The sequence below is a fragment of the Chiroxiphia lanceolata genome, chromosome 2 (assembly GCF_009829145.1).
Source record: "Chiroxiphia lanceolata isolate bChiLan1 chromosome 2, bChiLan1.pri, whole genome shotgun sequence".
Classification (NCBI taxonomy): domain Eukaryota; kingdom Metazoa; phylum Chordata; class Aves; order Passeriformes; family Pipridae; genus Chiroxiphia; species Chiroxiphia lanceolata.
In genome coordinates this window covers 54,074,111-54,093,906 of record NC_045638.1, presented here as the reverse complement: position 1 = coordinate 54,093,906, position 19,796 = coordinate 54,074,111, and the positions used below count along the sequence as shown (strand labels likewise).

Here is a 19,796-nt window from a genome sequence, read left to right as displayed (position 1 = left end):
AGTTGCTCCCCAGCCTGTACCAATGCATCGGGTTACTTGTCCCCAGATAGCAGGACTTTGCATTTCCCTTTGGTGAACTTCACAATGTTTCTCAGTTATGGGACCAGTCCTGTTTAATACCTTTATTAATGATCTGGACAAGGAAATCAAGTGCAACCTCAGTCAGTTTGCAGGCAACAAAAAGTTGGGCAGGAGTGTAGAAGGGTAAGAAAGCTCTGGAGAGAGGTTTAGCCTGGTGAAAAGGAAGCTCAGGGGAGACATTATTCCTCTCTGCAACTACCTGAAAGGAGCTTGTGTTGAGGTGGGGTTTGGCGGCTTCTCCCAGGCAACTAGCAATAGGACAAGAGGAGGGAAACAGCCTCAAGGTTCAGATTGGATATTAGGAAAAATTTCTTCACGGAACAGGCTCCTCAATGAACTAGTGGAGTCACTATCCCTGGAAGTGTTCAAAAAAGAAGTACACTGTCACTTTGTGATATGGTTTAGTTGGTATGGTGGTATCCAGTCAAAGCCTGGATTTGACTGGAGGTCATTTCCATGGAGGTCATTTCCAACTTTAGTGATTCTATGATTTTATGCTTTCAGTCCATTGCTCTAGCATGCTTTCTAAATAGCAGCCTTGTCTTCAAACATACTGATCGTCTCTCCCTGCTAGTTTCATGACATCTGCAAACTTGCTGAGAACTCCATCCTATCATCTAGATAATTATTAAAGTTGCTAGACAGTACTGGACCCAGAAATAATTTTTGAGGAACATCACTATTTACTGGCTGGACTTTTTACTACAGATCACAAGACTCTGAGTCTGTCTATCCAGTCAGCCTTCCATGCATCTCATTATATATTTATCCATATGTTACCAATGTGATGATAAGGAGGTCAAAGTGGTCAAAAGAAAGTACAATATGAAGTTAATAAAGCTGTTATCTGATCAGTGTCTATTGAGTAGCATCTGGTCAGGTATATTAAATAGTGGAAAGCCAACTGATGATCCTGTAAATAAAAAGTTAAGCATCATATGCTAAATGTCCTAGTTCTGGCCAGGACAGGGTTAATTTTTGCAGTAGCCAGAAGAGGGCATGTGGCTAGGACCCTGAGGGTATTCTGTAACATCTCAAGTCATTTTATGGGGACTTTGGAAGAATTCCCTTCTGTATTGGGTAGCATGGTGGTGGGAGAGGTCAGGTACTGTTGAGGTTTTTCCCTGTGGTGAGCATGTGAATCGTTTACCTCTGTTCATTGTCTTATTTCATTATCATCTGCAGCAAATTCTTCTTAATCCATGATCTTTACCTTTTCTGTTTCCAATTCTCCTCTCCAGCCCACGACAGGGGGAGAGGGAGGACAAGGGGGGAGTGAGCGAGCGGCACATGGTTTGGAGTGATTTAGTGGGAACACTAAAAAATTGGAGAATACCAGTCTTACCACGACACTGAAGAACTGTTAAATTACAGTACTAGGGAGTTTTCTTGCCTCACTTGCTATCTGACCTTAGTTAAAGTCATATTAATACTGAAATAAACCCTGATGTCAGAATGTGCAACCACAGCTCAATGACTGTTATCACCATCTATCAGTATCTCAATAATATTTTCCTTAATTTGAATATGGAGCAACATTACAATATTTCAAAATACTCAGGATGAGCTATTGTAAATGCAACTGGATAGTAAAGGTTTTATATATCCCTCCTTACCCACTCACCCCACCAAGCTTTAACCATGAAATTTTGTAACTTAGATAATAAACATAACTAATAACATGATCACTGAAGCTCTTCACCATAAAAGATCATTATAAAATTTGCATAAGGCATACACTTCACATAAATGAAACAGTTGCTCCATCTGCAGTATAATCAGGATTCTCAGCAAGTTAAAGAGTCCATATAGAGTCGGTACATGTCACTGAGATTACTTAAGGGCTTATAATTAGGTTTGAATAATGTTTTGCTGTGCTAGGACTAATGACCCTTGCAGTGTGAAGTACAGAACTGCATCTATGAGAAGCTAAACACCTTCTACCATTTGCAAACATTCTGCATCTCCCAGGTTTGGAATTGTAATATATGTTAGGGTCCTTTATACTGCTAACATTATGATTGGGTTACAGACACATCAATCACTTTACTCATTTATGTTCTTCAGATCATTCAGAAATTTTTACTTATGGCCATTCTCCTGCTCAGTGCATCAAATTAGAAGATTTTACAAGTTATGTTTAGTAATTCATCTTGAAATGTGATGAAATAAAAATGTAGAACAAGCTCTATCATTTCAACTTTCAAACTGCAGTTTCAAGATGCGAAATGATCACTGAGGTTTAAGTGAAGTTTCCTGAGAGGTGAAGCACTGACAGATTTAATAGCTCTATCTATGAAGTATCTCAAGTTTCTGTTGGAAGCAATCAGGCTTCAATCAAATGGCATAATAATGAGATGAAGAAACTGGTACCATATCTTGGAATGTAACACTCTCAATTTCTAAGCACTATCTATATATGAAACCCCTTTTGACTAGAAGAATAAAGATCTGTCACTAAAAATGCTTGCCAGAAAAAAAATCATTTGCTTTAACTAATTGATATGTTCTATTTTGCTGCCTTGTTTTAAAAAAAAAAGACACCGCACATGCAATTCACTCTATTATCATGTAACTGGCAGTAAATTAGAAAATTAAACTTATCAGACATATGGAGATGTAGATTGAAAGTTTTCAGAAACTGACAAGCTGGTAATAACCCAGATTGTAATTAAGAAGTACAGAAATCTTGAATCAAGAGACATGGATATTTGTTGCCATTTAAATTAGCAGATTCATTAAAAATAATAAAAAAAAGAAAATTAAAAATCACACAATAAAACACTGGCAGGACGATTTCATGCCTCAGAAATAAAGCAAACCACATTAAATCTGATGTGCCTAAAAAAGAAACCAATGAAAATTTACATTTTTGGTCTTATTATTAACTTCTTCCTCCTCATGTTTTCATTTGAAACATTGCTATCTAAGTTCCATTTCTAAAAAGCACAGGGAATGCAAACATAGCAATCTCCAACTTTAGTTGTTCACTAACTTTTTATGAAGTCTACCTTCCTTTTTCTTCCACCAACCTCATAATTTGCTATATGGCAAGTGTATTTTCTAAAGATTTTTCAAATGTTATCTGATTTTCCTTCACTGCTATTCTTATATTCCTCTCTTAGATTTTGAATTTCAAAATAATAATTTGATATTTGATACTGAATCTAAATATCCCAGTAAATACCAGGGATATTATAAGTCTGCTCATGGGAAGGGACATATAACTGTACAGTGAACGATTTTTACTTCCATTAGATACTTTCTTCATGCTGAGCAATGACTACATTTTGAAAAAAAATTGTCACATTTGAATTAGTTCTTGACATACCTCTGACAACTATGAAAACAAAAATTTGTATTCATTGCTTCCACAGATTTCATGGTTGAAGGAAGTGTTGGAAACGATATATTCCTGAAGTCAACAGGATTCTTAATTTCAGTTATCTGCTCCTTAGAAGCTATTTCTTCTTCAATATAAAGAAATTTCCAAGCTCAAATGTCTTGCCCTTGTAACAAGTTATGCGAATGCACAAAGCAAGTTGACTATATATATATATATGTATATAATTTCTTTTTTCTGTTTAATGAACAACAGTGTAATTTAGAACTTCTATCAAGTTGGACACTAGGCAAGAAAATTTCTTTTGAAAAATAAAAATTAAAACATTTATGGAGATTCAACGAAGAAAACCATTTCCTTGAAAATATATTGATTTTCATTAAAATGCTATTGTGAAGACAACTGTGAATGACTTTCCACTTAAAAGGAACTGGTGGAGAAAAGCTGTAAGACATTTGCCAGGTACAATGCAATAACAGAGCTATAGTTTTATTGCTTCTTTTTTTAATGAATCAATGAATTTATTTTCAGTTATGTAATTAATTATGAAGCAAAATTATTCAAAGATGAGATTTGAGTCATATATTAATATTATTACACATTTGATTGCATAAGCTACACCTACAAACCTATTTTTGCAAGATTATTTGAAAAACTTTGTCTTGCTCTCCATTTCCCACCAGTGTAGAACTTTTATTTCTTTGAGTATTTTTATCTCAAAAAACATTATGGTACAGCACTTTTATTTCTGGTCAGGCCTATTTGTATAGAAATAAATTATGGTTAGTTGAATAAAGAGTATTATTTTTGGTTTTGACAGTTCTTGGCTACAATGTTGAAGAGACATACAATGGGGTCAAAACTTAATGTATACATATTAGTAGATGTAAAGAGCAAGACGAAAAGCAGACAATTTCAGTCATTACCCTCATTTTTCTTTACTTTGGGGACCCTTATATCTACTCATTTAGCTTTGTTGTTTGCATTCTATTAAAAAAAGTTATGAAGATTAGCATTCTAGAACTGACAATTCAGTCAGTCAGTTATAAATCCCTATTAAATGAACTGATATACTATTAAAATATTGTTGGCAATACAGGTGCTAAATATCCTGAAGTAACTCAATCTTTCTAATGATTTGGAAACTGCATTCATAATCATAGTATTATTTTACTGTTAAAAGCTGTTAGAGTTCTCTCAAATGCTGTCAGTTCCCCCTTCATCCAGTTTCTCCCACTAAGTGCTTTTAACATCAGAGATGTTAATTTCCTAGCAATTCCACAATTAATATGATACATACTTAAGTAAATATTAAGACAGTAAGCCAAGGAAAATTCAATTCACTCGTTTCATGTTTCACATTTTCAAAGACAAAAATTATTTTCTCTTTTGAAAACTGAAACCCTGAAACTTTGAAAGTTGCATTCATGAATATGTTACTCTGCTTGCATATCAGAAACTTCTTAAGCTATTTATTTTTTACAGTTTTCAAAGAATGGTAAATTTTTACAAGCAAACAATTCACAGCATGCCAGTTAAGGAAGTACTATTACTTCCTATGGGGCCCTCTGGTGGTCTAGTGGTTAGGATGCGGCGCTTTCACCGCCGCGGCCCGGGTTCGGGTCCCGGTCAGAGGAGTCCCCCGGGTAGATGGAGCTCGTCAGCCCTGTAAGGCCATCCATCTAAGAGAAGGTCACTCTAAACAAACCTACGTCCTGAGGCCTCACTGCCACCGTCCAAGCTTGCTCAGCCCCGGCAGATGAACCTTAGGATTAAAGGGTGGGCTCAGCTCAGCGCACACTGTGTCTCACCTAAAAAATCCACTGCGCAGGCTCGAAGGGCAAAGGCCCTTCCCAAATCTTCGTTCGCGAAGACTGGCCATACATTACTTCCTATTCACAGTAGGCTTTTGTCATGACACCTTGGAAGAGGATTCACAGAACAAGAATTTGAGATACATCACTTGCAACTCTTAAAGGAAGCACCCTTAAAAGCTTTAAAGAAAGGGCCTTAAAGTTCTTTTGAAAGAACAAGAACTTTTTAAAAAAGAAATGTGATTTTTCCATCCTGTTTTTAAAGAGGGTTTCCCCTCAAATCCTTTGCATAAGATGGGAGGAGTTTGTTAATAAACTCCCTCTTTCCCTACTTAATGTTTGCTCTCATCACAGTCCACACTAATTTCCTGGAGCCTGAAGGAAAAAATAATGGTTCCTGTCACCTCAGAGACGATGCATCTGCTCTTTGCCTGTGCTTGTCACTTCCCTATCCTTTCTTCTCATCCAAAGATTCTGCTGTTCCTCTATCACCCTCCCCAAAGTATCTTCCCTGCACTGTTGAAGTTCTTCCTGGCTATACAGGAAACCACTTTTCTCATATGTAGATTCCCCTGACTGAGAGTGCTGTACTCAAGACAGGCAGTAAGGCACTCTTTCCCCACTCCCAACTGCTCTTCTGCACCCTCTAACACAAAACAGTAAGTCAAATAGACGTGAGCTGACTCACACCTAAATGAAGTAACACAACGCCTATGAAAATGTCATGCATTACGAAGCTTATCTGTTAGAGTTATGTTTTCATTGGGTCAGAAAAAAATATTGTAATTTCACTGCTGATTAGATGGATTTGTTTTTCACGCAAAGAGAACGTATGACTATTGTGCATGCTTGCAAATGCCATTGCAGTTAAATCACAGCTTGCTCATTAATTACAACTGACTTCATTTTGGATCTGCCATCTTTTGTAGATGATTTTCCCATTACACATAATTCAGATTTTAGATCTGAGCATTAAAAAGAATAATAGATTATATACCTAATATCTCAGAAATGGGCACAGATCTTTGCGGACCTTGTGATACGTCAGATATGTATTAGTCACAAGTCTTCAAATGTATTATAATGAGTAATTTCATTCACCCAAAAAATATTTCAGTAAGTTGTTTTAAAGAATAACAAGATTTTTTTTAAATCAATGTTTTTGTCTATTTTTTATATTTTTCATTATACTGCTTTTCACTCACAAAAAAACAAAATAAATCTGAAAATATGAAAGTAATCTATAAATATAAAAAAATGATAAAAAGATTGAATTCTTTCAAAGCGTATCTGTTCGATTCTAATGTAATCTCATTCCAAAGTAGATCAGATGAATGATGTTCTGACAGCTTATTTCTCTCCACTGAGAGATGAAGGTTAAACTGACTAGCTTGGATCTGGAAAACTACAATTTAAATGAATGAAAACAGAGAAACCACAGAACTAAGCTCAAGAAGTGCAAGATGGGTATAACTACCTGAACCGTAGTGGTAAGAAGAACACAGTTAAATCTGTGAAATACAACATGTTATTAGCTATTGTAAAGAATAAAAAAAAAAAGGACATAACTGCTGAACAAGAGAAGTAGATTCAATGAAAGTGCTCTATTACTTCAATAATAATTTCAGTATAGACCTTAAGGGACGATTATTTCTCAGAAATGATAAGTAATCAACTATTTCTGCAAGTTTAATTTCATGAGCCAGATGTTTTTAATTTTGTCAAAGTATGAAGAATCAAATGGCTACCAATATGATTTAATTTCTGAATAAGTAGCATATTTTGCTTCATTGATTCTGATTAATTTTTAGTATTATGGTATTAATTTATGATTAATACCATACCTGCACTGTCAGATAAAACTTGAAAAATTTTAACTATTATCAGATAAAATTCCTTATTTCTAGAACTCTTTGTCTTAATCTACTTCACAGATGACTAAATGGAGGGATAATCCTTGATTAAAAAAAACCCATGACCTAACAAAACTTCTCTTGATATTGTTCCTATGCATTACAATGAAAATTACAAAGCTTTCCTAAAGCTAAACTAAAAGAAAGTGATTAAAAAGTATTCTGATGACTTACATACACTCTTACTATTCTTACCTGTATGTGATCATGCATCTAAATAAGACATATACTGTTCTGACCTAGCAGACAGCGCATCCATCACAGAAGGTTAATTCTTCACTAGGAAGTGACGAGAACTTCACTAGGAAGTTATCAGAATTAACCTTCATAGGAATCACCATTTCTATGGTTTCAAAAGGACCACTTATGAATAAAGTTCCATGAAAGTACAGAATAATTTCAAGCCAAAACCAAAAAAGGTATTTTTACTTACAAAGGATATATAGGATTCACAAGATTATAATTTAGATATTCCCAAACTGTCTTACCATGGTGTAGTTGTGAGCCACCTTCATAAGCTCTGTGCATCCTTGTGCATCAGCAAATGCTCGTATTCCCAAACAGTTGGATGGGTGCAAAAGCTTCATTAGAAAATGGCAGCAAACTTCTACTACTTGAGGAAGCTGGAGAAGGCAGGCAGCTGCTAGAAGATTTTCAATGGTATCTTCTTTCAGTTCCAGGCAGCCTAAAAAAAAGGGTTGGTAACACATGCAAACTTATTTACTTGGTATTTACAAAACATGCAGTATCAAAAGATATTTTTAAAAATAATCATAGTTCAATATAAATAAATCTACAGAAAAAGTGAAGAAAAGAAGGATTAGTCTCCCTGACTGAACATCTCAGGGACCTGAACATTACAGTATTAAAAACATTTCTTTTCAAACTTCTATTAATTCAACTATATAATAGGCATACAAAGAGAGACTGTATAGTGTGGAATGGAACAGAAGACTTAGGAATATCAACCAGGCTGTGGATGGCTTTTTTGTTGTGTTTCTTTTCTTTTTTTTTTTTCTCTGAAGTTGGTGATAAAACTTGTATTATGTTCAGTGGCACAGAGCAAACTTCAAAATAATTTACTTCCCTGAAAAGAATGAAATAACTTCCTAGTCATGGCTAGGCTTCGCGAACGAAGATTTGGGAAGGCTCTATCCACATTTGCTACAGGCACACTGGTGGCTTATGAGGCCAATACGTGACAGACATATCCGATTGCAAAAGGCACAACAGAAAGACTCCTTAGATGGTGTATTCTGCAAGACACGGTTCTTCCTGCGTTGCCTTTTCTCCTCGAGAGTGATCCTTTCCTCGAGAGTGATCCTAACTTCCTAGTATAGTATGAATAAACCCATAAACCACAGAATCTGCTGATTTTGAAGGGACCCACAAGGTTTATCAAGTCCAACCCTTAGCCCTGCACAGGACCATCCCCAGGACTCAAACCATGTGCCCAAGAGTATCATTCAAATGCTTTTTGAACTCTGTCAGGCTTGGTGCTGTGACCACATATCTTCAAATAAGGTTTACAATCTTCCAACTTGGTGTTGCTTATTTGTAATGTGACTTTGGGGTTAATTTTATCTGAGAAACATATGGCAGGCTTCTCACAGCACATCGTTCTTCTAAAATAATTTATATTAGTGAAAAGTACATATATGCATGCCTAATACTTATCTTCCCTTAAATCATACTTATATTGTACTTAATTCTGTAATTTCACAAGTCAGTATCTTTACCTTGCAGATTGATGCACTTTTTAACAAATAAAAGGTAAAACAGAATGAAATAAACTTTTAAAAATTATTTTTTTATTGAGAAATATGTAATTCTTGTTATAATGCTCCCTCCCAACCAAAATTTTTATTTTTTTTTCATTAGTATCTTATAAATCTCTTGCATTAACAACTTAAGTAATCATAAATTAAAGACTACAAGGATGACTCGTGGAACTGGGAAAAAAAGTATTGGAAAATAAGAAACTGCAATTATAATATAAATTGTAAACAACACTTCTCATTTTATTTTGCCGTACTTGGCAAATCATCTCAAACTATAAGAGGATTAAGTGTATATAGATCTTTCTCTTCAAAGTGATATAGTTCAACACTCAAACTCCTTTTTTTCTGCATACAAATTTGTATCTGTTGTCACATAAAAAAAAAAACAAAACACCTACAAATCTTAACAGTTCTATTTCATGGCACTAAGGAGTTTTAAACAGTATGCCATTGAAAAGCTGCTTTATATTGCAATACCAAACCCAAAATACAGTAACATTAACACTACACATCTGATCTTTTCTACTTTCACTTTATCTAGAGCTTTTAGTACATGATGGAAACTGAAGTTATATTTTACTGGATGTAGTTATAATACATCCTTTTGCAATCCTTTGCATTGGATCAAATGCACAGCCTGATTTCAGTAGTTTTCCTCTGTTTATTTTTATGCTTCTATTAATGTCACGTGAGCTTCTCTTTGTTATCTGACAGTTTTTCAGAATTTCTGTCCACCACACCTTTGTGCAATGTGGTCAGAAAGCACACTCAGCAGCAGATTCTTGGGTGACCTCCAATAAATTTAGCAATGACACTCCCACATTTGCTACATGCTTGCAGGTAATGACTAGCTCAACATACCATCTATTACCTTGAAGATGGTTTCATTGTGTCAAGTGGAATATATCAGAAGATAGTTGTTTTCAGGTTATCACCCCGCTACCAAAAGGAAGAAAATTAAAAATTTGCAAAACACCTGTGAAAAGTAGATGGACTGAGAAATGAAAAAAAAAAAATTAAAAAAAAGGAGTCCTCAATATCCTTTACTTATGTGTTATTTATTTCTCAACAATAAGCTCAATAAAGTCTCTGGCCCTACAAAACCGATCCAGATCTCATTTGCAAAGTGATGTAAGTATTGAAAGAATGACCATCATTTTGAGGAAAGGTAACGGTATAGCTACCATAGTTCAGCTTTTTATCACTGAATGTAGCTACCCTTAGGAGAAGAGCCCAAAGGAATCAGCCTATTTGTTTTCAAATTGAAGATACTTTCTGTTAACTTTAAGGTAGACTAGTCCTGGTAGGCTACTAGTTGGGAAATAGTAGAATTAAACTAAGTTTAAATCAATAAAAATCATTATCTGTTCTATAAATTATATATGCAACCAACATGGCTATTTTGAAGAAGATCCTTCACATTTTTATGAAAGAGTGTGAACACATTTCTGCCTTACACATTAATAGAGGATGTAAATATACAATGGCTTCTGGGGTATCTAGGTATTATAGCTTGATTTATTTTTAAATAAATTCAGAAATACTAATTTACTGCTTACTATTTACTATAATAAGAGCAAGAAAAGTACACTCAATATGAGTTAAAGGGTTTATTGTTCTTTATTCTTTAGGCTTCAATCATAGATAAGATTTTAATCCATCTAAATATTTTCCAAGTCTTTTATCTTCTTTTTTAAACATCCAAGACACCTTCATAAATTTGTTCACAAGGGCTGTATTCACTTTTTCAGAAGAATGCTATGACATTTTTATGCAAATTGCTCTGGGATATCAAGTGTTTAGTATGGTCAGAGTTTGAAAAAAGAAAGCTGTTAGGAAGCTCTGAATATACAATCTTCAGACAGTTTCATACTGGCAATTAGAAGATCCAAGTATCTATTTAAAAATGTTTAATAGGATATTCAAGGGGGCATTAATATTATTGCTTCTTCAATTCACCTCCTCCTCATATTTTTATGCAATAAGTAGCTTACACGAGTGCGTCAGTCTGAGAAAAACAAATTAACCAGAGCTTTAAATCTTCTTTTGTATTAAATTAATTGAGATGAAAAAAATATGAGGAAAAAACAATCAAAATAACTTTTATGTATTCTAATTGTTATTCTAAATTATAGCTCTATTTGTGACAAATTTTATGTGCATTCCTTATGCAGAAATTAAAATGCCTGTCTTTAGCATGCATTCTCATAATGAATGCATAAATTTTATTACCTCATTACCAAATGTGAAGTAGAGATAATATAAAAAAATTCCCTGATATTCTTATTCTTTTGCTAAAACTTTTGTCAAGTTCAGGGACAGTTTTGGTATTTTTTTAAAATTTTTATTTTGTTTTTATTCTATCTTCTACACAATTGACTACACTTTAGAACTCTTTTATTTCTAAGGAATCACTGCATATCTGACCACCCTTGGATGATGTTAATAAGGTCAGTGTTTCACAGCTATTGACCAATAGATGGGACCTGTGGTGGGACCACTCAGTAGGTATTGCTCATTTGCTCTGTGCATAAGCAACAAATTTTCATCCAGATTTTTAACACATCATAATATCATTTTACCTCATGTGCACAGTAATTTTTTTTCTCTTTTGTAATTACACACATCCATTCATAGCAACACTATTCACCATTAAGATACCTGTGAGTAAGAGTGTAACAGTGAAGTCATCAGAAGTGTCAAGGAATTAGAAACAAAGGCTAGAACTAATTCTTTGTAATCCGATATTTAAAATTTTACCTTTCTATTTCATGTGTCTTGATCAATTGTGTTGCAGTTCTGAAGTGCTGCTGAATGGAATTATTTCCATAGGCTAACCAGTTGTAGGAATGCAGCTTCTCTATTAGGTGTCATTTTTTTAAAAATAAAGGCAGTAAATGGTATCAAGATAATATTTATTCAGATTTTGCATAGTAGATAAATTGCTTACAATTATGACTACAAGAAATCACTTCTTTGAAGAAGCATCAAATGCCAGTGAACACTTGAAAAAGTTTATAAAAAAAGGTAATATAGTTCATATTGCTATAATAGGCCTTTCTGCCATTGTTTATCATTAATCTTTCCAAGTCCTAGGTACTTGTCAGGTAGCCACCTGAGCTAATCACTCCTTTTACAGTCCACGGAGAGAAATATGAGGTGTTTCACCTGTCCTATTTTAGTCATGTACTTCAGAATGAGATGAATCACTCTCTGAATGGCTATTTCTTGTTTTCAGCTACAAAAAAAGCACCTTCATTTGACTTACTGAGACACTGCTGATATTTATATTAGTTGACATGAATTCAGTACATGTGCTCCCAAACACAGTAGTTGAATCATCAAAGTCATCAGGTTTCAGGTGATGAAATGCTCTTTGGTTTGATCAGTTCTCTCTGTTACTGTCAACTCCTGGTAACGACATAGTGTGTAAAATCACCTCTTATGTCTATTCATGAATATCAGCCAATGAAGAATGCTGCAAAAAGTATTTTCCCTTAGCAGAACATCTTTTAGTCTCCAGGTGATTTCTAAAGGCAATGTTAAGGTTTTGATTTTGACCTATGCCTTGAAAGATAAATTCTACACTGTATCATTTTCCATACTTTTCATAAAGGTGAAGTTGTTTTCAGAAAAGAAAACAGGACATAATATATTCGCTTTGCAGAGGTTTCTCCTGATCAACCTTTTTTAAATTTTCTATTAATTATTTGCTGCAGACCATATTCATCAGTTGCAAGTGAGGAAGACAGGCTGCGTTTATTTAGAATCATAGAATGGTATGGGTTGAAAGTGACCTTGCAGATCATCTAGTTCCAGCCCCTTTGCCATGGGCAGGGACACCTTTCATTAGACCAAGTTATTAAGAGCCCCATCCAGCCTGGACTTGAACACTGCCAGGGATGGGGCAACCTGTTCCAGCGCCTCACCAACTTCATAGTAAAGAATTTCTTCCTATTATCTGATCTAAACCTGCTCTGCTTCAGTTTGAAGTGTTTGTCCTGTCACTACATGCTCAGAAAAGCATTCACTTGATTCAGATATATAATTTCAACTATGATTAAATGGTCGATTACATTGCCAGCTATGTTGTTATTTGGTAGTCTCCTCACTACCAAGCATGAAATTCAAAATTATGAAATTTGTAATGTAAAATGAATTTTAAATTTATATTTAAGCATTATTATCTATAAAATAATTTCATCAGTTATTCCAGAGCCATAAATATATGCAGGTTGACAAAAATTAAAAAGCCTCCATCACAGTAATATGGGAATTATTATAAATTGAGTAGAATCACTCTTTTAAAATACTGTATAATTATTTACACCTTAATCATGTTATATCTTTAAGTAAGTGGACTAAAGTGGACTAATCACATGATCATTTGTCAGTACTGCCAAAAGTCCACTGTATTTAAATGGCATGGAAATTTATAACATTGCAGAGCGATAAGGAAATGGTATTAAGAAATAAAAATCCACCCTGAGCAAGAAACTTCTTGTAAATGTCTGGCTAAAGATTAGAAAAGTAAATTACCCCAAAAAAATCCATGATGTGTTACCTTTTCATCTCCTGGTCTGTGAAAAAAAAACCACCAAAAATCAACAAACCACAACATCTCTGTTTTATAACTAAAATGTCATGTTTTCAAAGAAAATTTGTCCACTGACTTATATATATCAGCTTTTTAGAGAGAGATATTAAGATGTTATTTTCTCCTCAGGAAGGAACTGCCATTCATGTGCCTTATCTCACTTTCTATAGTTTAACTTAGTGACCTGTAAGATATACACAAGTAAAAACAATAAATCATTTAGCTGTGAGTCTAATATTCATAAAACCTTTTTGACAACTGTGAAGAAAGATATGTTAGCACTCTGAGACTGAAGATATGTTTTTCCATTGGTTATAGAAAACTCGTTAAAATATGAATAACATTGCTGGGATTATGTGCTAAATATTACTAGTTTGTACTTGTGTAGATGGTCTTTATATTAGTAATATAATAATTCAACTACTACACAGTCATTGTATTTGGAAATTTTAAGCTTAATTTTATATGTAAATAGAGGAATACAAATTCACAGGTTAAAACAAACGAAGGAAAAAAACAATATAAGAGTTACCTCAAAAAATACACAAATCTAAACAGCATTTACTAACCAAATTTCAAACAGCACAAATCTTGTACTCATACACAAAATAGGCTGAGAGATGACAAGAAGTATTCCCAAAAGCTCATTTCATACATAAGGCCTTAGCTTCCCTTAAGTGTTTTTAGTCAATGGACTTCAATACTTCTGTTTGCTTCCAGCTCATCATGCAGTACACACTGAAAACCATTCCAGGAATTTACTTTTGTAAACATAAGCAAACTTCATCTTGAGAAGTGGGGCAAGTTTCATTTCAAAAGAATTGTACCAAATACTGGGTATATCTTGAAGAGATACAGCCTTTCTATTACACCGAACACAATCAAGCCTTGACCTCCGGTAGGAAAAAAAAAAAAATTAAAAAAAGGAAAAATGTCTCAAGGACAAAGGAGCTCAGCTTTCAGGTTTGAAGGAGCAGTATTTTATTCTGCAGATCTGAAGCCAGCTCAGAAGTAGGAACACTCACCTCTGCCAGAATAAGCTTCTTAACTTCTTAGGTGATGATTTGGCAGCTTGTGCTATGGTAGCAAAGATAAGTTTGAATCCACACTTACAGAACAAAATGTTACAGAAATGAAGGCACCAATTGCCAAGAAAAGATTTTTGCTTATGACTCCACCTTACAGCCTAATGCGTTGCTTTGGGCTGGACTGCACTTCCGGAAGAAGTGAGTAGTACAGTCACGTCCTGTTCTGTGGGTACATTTCAGCACAGATGCTGTCAGCTGAGCATGGAATAGAAAGGGAGTGAAGGTGTTTTACAATGCAGAGACAGGAGCAGAAAAACACCTGAAAGGTGAGGACCTCTTTAACAAACAACCATTGCAATTTTCAAGATTTCTTTTGCTTTCTTTTGGAACTGTGGACACACAGCTAGGCAGCTGAGCTCAACAGAGTGGATACAGGTACACATCTCCACTGCAGGACCTCCAGAGAGAAGCATGTTAAAGAGGCATACCATGCTACAGCAGTCTGTCTGATCACTTCAGTGATGCTATTTAGGCAACAGCCTAGCATGTGCCAGATGACAAGACAGAAGGATGGCACTCCACTCAAAGGAACGCTCAGGTCCTGTATTTAACGTTCAGTACTTGGTTTAATCTCTCTTCAGAGATTGAGAACTTTGAACCTAGCAAGGGACAGCTTTAAAAAGCACCCTGCAGTGCACTCAGTTAACTGTCCGCCCCCTCCATATCCACTGCTTCCCTAAGTTTACTCTTACTGACTTCTCAGGAGTAGCAGATTGCACCACAGTATGAGGACACAGTTACTAGCTATCTCCCCATAATATTCAAGATCATTCTGAATACTTAAAATTTATGGATATTCAGTTCAGAGCTCTTTTCCAAGCAATTCTCATATACACTGCCAAAAGAATGAGAGAACAGCTGCTTCCTAATACATAATTGCCAGTTCTATCCCTTAATGAAGTATCCTGGGTAAAAAGAGGAACAATAACAATTTGTTTTAGTGCATAACTTCAGAAATGAGCAAGGACTTGGTGTTTCATTGACAGGAATGGAAAAGAACTGCTCAGGTGGAAACAAGATCCTCAGAGTAGGGACTGCTCAAAAAAAACAAATTTAAAAAAAAAATAAGGAAGCAGTCAGTCAGTTTCTGCAGTTCTTCAAGATAAATGTGTCTATGAAGTTTTTTCCTACAGAACCGAATTACATGTAAGTCCACAGTTTGTTTTAGTATCAGAAATATATTCAGTGAAGCAAGGTATTTAATTCCAAGCAGGCTGACATCCATAGATGAAAGAAGTCTAGTCCTACAGTTACGTTGAGAAACTTTGAAAGATTCTGGCACTGTACACATAGACAGTATAGATGTGAGAGTTCAATTCAGGAATAATCCTTGGTGTTGCAATAAGGCTTTGCCAATGCATAAATAAGAATTTTATGAGGAAACTATTTGAAAATGTCAATCTTGTAAATTGCTCTAGCACTAGTAAGAAATGCAACTGGAGCAAATGTACCTATGAACTTGGAAGGGTAGTCAATGCAGAACATCCATGACATATATCTGAACGATGGCTCTAAAGATCATGAGATTACTACCACTTCCTACTTCCCAAACTGGAGCAACCCTGATAAAAAACCTTCTTGGATAGCTCTCTTTGCAACTCCCTCTTTATTGACTCCTGAAAAGGAGTTTATAACAAGTATCTGCTTCTAGAAGAGAACTTTACAACAGATCCTCCATATCCAGAAATTAAGTTTATTCAAGGTCTACCAGCATCTAATATGATTCATGACGATTTTTCTGTGCTCTCCATTACACAATGGCTAAATTCTTCCAGATCAATCCAATTACCTTAATTTGTCCTTTTATCACTCATCCCAGAGTTCCTGGAATGAATGATCTCTCATCTGAAATGAATGGAAATTTAAGGGCTTATTCTCTGAAAGTGCAAAGTCAACCATCAAGTACATGGCAGAGCAAATGCAGTGGGACAGCAACAGGTAATAGTCTCCTGCAAAAAGTGCTCTTTAGACATGGTCCATGTTCACAGGCATTCTCTAACATGATGGTACGAACAAATAACTGTGAACAAACCAACATGTCATAGAGGGGCAGGGACCTTCACAGCATACACAGTATCAGGGGTCACTCCAATTCTCAACGTGATCAGTATCTACTAGAGGCGAGTAGCCTGAAGCACTGCAAACAGGCTACCAGCACCTAAAAGCCAGGGATTGTTTGTCTTAGCATAAGCCTTATGTTATACCTATCAAGTTAAGCGTTTCTGGGACTTCTCTTATCACTGAGACTAATGGGAATGAAATGGCCTAGTTATACACTAAATGCTGTCATCCTTCAAACCACCAGTAGTCCATTCAAACAGCACATTGTAGAACAATCCTGTGGCTGTGATAACCTCTGGACTCTATGACACTATTAACTGACACAAGCCAAAAGTATGCTAAGAGTTTTTCTCACTGTTTATTCACACAGACAACTGAGTTCAGGAGGTTAAAAAAAAAAATCCCCAAAGCAAACCCAAGAAACAAACCTCCTGGATGTTAAATAATACAGTTTCTGTTCTGCAGGAATTTAAGGTCTTTGTGCTTACAGGCATTTTCTTGCCACACCCCTGCTGTCCGCCCTGTGTGTGTTATTAGCTATAACACTGACAAAAACACTTGACAGTACTTTAATTAAAGAATCCCCCAAATAAAATCTAATTAAAAGCTATTCAGTAGGGCTTGAACCCTTTCCATGTATGATCTATTCTCTTTTTTTTTCTTTTTTCAGATATGCATCAATAAATCAAGGATTTTTAGTTCTCTATTATTTAAATAGTTTTTGCTTTTTCACTTTCAGTAATAGTATGAAAGCACCAGCCTACCTTTCTGATCACAGTTGGGAATGCGTGCTAATTAGATATCCTGATACAGTATGAGGAGATCTATAGTAACCTCACAGCTCTGTTGTAACTTCAAAGGAAGACTCAGAGTTACCAGTAGCAGCAAAACACCAGAATATCAATCTCTAGTTCCACTTCTATCTGAAACTCTCGAGCAAAATGCACATGATGAAAACCATGTTTTAAGACCAAGAAAGAAGCATACTTAAGAAAATCAGGTAAAGAAACACTCTTCTGTATACTGCTTATACTGAACTCTAAAAAGATCAAAGAAATACCTATCGTGTGTCCATGACACTAAGCCAGTATACTCAATCCTACAATTTTTGCTATCAATCATCTTGTTGATTGAGAAATGAAAAACGCTCTTTCTGCCAGAGTCATTGTACGTAAGTGTCAGCTTCAGATTTCCTCAGCTGGCTCCCAAGCAGTATGCATGCAAATGAGGAAGTTTTCTTTCCCATTAAGTCATAATTCTGTTATATCACAGACAAAACATACTTTGTCTATTTGAATAAACCAAAAAAATGCCAGTAAAGTGTGGGTAGATTAATGAGTTGTGTATTTTTTTACTGGTCAAATAAATTTACATCATATATATAATTTGAATTATACAAGTTGTAATTACAATATAATTTAGCTTATGTCGTTAGACAACTTTGTGCTTATTTCAGACAAAACAATATGCAGTCACTAACTTATTATTTTTTAAAAAAGTTGTCTATAAAAATAAAACCATCCAAAAGAACTTCAAAGTTGATCTAACATAGTTTTCAGTACATATTTTTTGACACATTTTAATCTTTAATCAAATTGTGTTTTATAGGTACATCTATCACATTAACTTTATATAATTAGTCATGTTGAATCTTCACAGAAACTTCAACATCTTTTATTATCTTTAAATCAGTGCTTTTGGCAGTCTAATTTTCTATCTTCCTATTACTACTCTTAGATGGGCAGCTGCCTTCACTCAGGAGCAGCTCTTATGAAGGCTATACAGGACTTGATCCTCTGCTGGTCACCATGTAACTCTATCTTGTCAATTATTTAGAAGTCTATTTGCTTACACATGACTGAACACAGTCCAGCATCAGTGTGTCATGACTCTGTCATCTACGTATTTAAGAGATACAAGAAAGACAATTTACCATTGTATAAAGTCTTCCATAATGTAAGTAAGTACTGTGCCTCCTTTATTTAACAGAGTAGTATTTTCTTTAAGCAGAAAAAAAGAAGGAAAAGGTGCAAAAAATACTACCTATTTTAAAAGAAGTAAAAGAGTGGGAAAAGAAGTCAAGTAAGCAAAAAAAAAAAAAAAGACAAAAAAGCCCCCATTGTATCTTATTTAACCATTCATCCAACTTTACTCCTATAAATAGCCTCAAAAAATGACTGGCTTTATTTAATATGATGATTTCTAAAAGATGGCAAGCTCTTCCTCAAGTTGATTAGAGTTTAAAATGTTTGTTTTCATTTGCAAAGTAAGTAATATCCTGACTTCACATAATCGGCAAAGAGGCAATATACACCCTTTTTTGTGACAGGTTTTGTTTGGTTTTTTTTTCTAAATTAAATTTGCCGAAGTTGCTACCTACCTACTTGGTCTCCCACTGAGATATTATTTAGTTATTTCTTTACTTGTTAAGACTCAATTAAAGGCTCAATATCGATACAAGAGATTGCTCTTAATAGTAAACACATCCTGAAAATAAATGTAGTCTTTACTTTGTAGGGTTTATTAGGTTTGTGTGTTGAGGTTTTAGGTAGTGGTGAGGGAGCTACAGGGGTGGTTTCTCTGAGAAGCTCCTGGAAGTCTCCCCCATGTCTGACAGAGTCAATGCAAACTTCATGTTGGACTCACTGCTGGCCAAGGTCGAGCCCATCAGTGATGGTGGTAGCACCTCTGGGATAACATATATAAGAAGGAAAAAACAGTTATTGTGCAGAAGAAAATTGCAGCAAGAGAAAAGAGGAATGAGAATATGTGAAACAGCCCTGCATACACCAACAACATGGAGGAGGAGGAGGAGGTGCAGCAAGCATCAGAGCAGAGATTACAGTGGAGCCCAGGGTGAAGACCATGGAGGCAGATATCAAGGTGGGAGCAGATATCCACCTGTAGCCCATGGAGGACCCCATGTTGGAGCAGGTGGATTCCTAAAGGAGGCTGTGACCCCATGGGAAGCCTGTGCTGAAGCAGGCTCCTGGCAGGACCTGTGAAAACAGGGGAGGCTGCACTGGAGCAGGTTTGCTGGCAGGACCTGTGAACCCACAGGGGGATCCATGCTGGATCAGCCTGCTCCTGAAGGACTGCACCCCATGGGAGGAACCCA

The 19,796-nt window shown here is 35.4% G+C and overlaps 1 protein-coding gene and 1 long non-coding RNA gene across 4 annotated transcripts in view; one reads left to right on the top strand and one right to left on the bottom strand.

Annotated features, from left to right (window-relative positions):
• The window catches only part of KLHL1 (kelch like family member 1), a 191,181-nt gene that overhangs the window by 98,546 nt on the left and 72,839 nt on the right, over window positions 1-19,796 (bottom strand). For all 3 annotated transcript variants that reach the window (XM_032680439.1, XM_032680438.1, XM_032680440.1), the window contains exon 4: window positions 7,640-7,836. In XM_032680439.1, the coding sequence (XP_032536330.1) occupies window positions 7,640-7,836 (197 nt within the window). The remainder of the gene's footprint in view (window positions 1-7,639; window positions 7,837-19,796) is intronic.
• LOC116783139 lies at window positions 213-19,773 on the top strand. The gene is made up of 3 exons (XR_004355492.1): window positions 213-225; window positions 19,595-19,612; window positions 19,710-19,773. It is a non-coding gene; the product is annotated as an uncharacterized LOC116783139 (long non-coding RNA).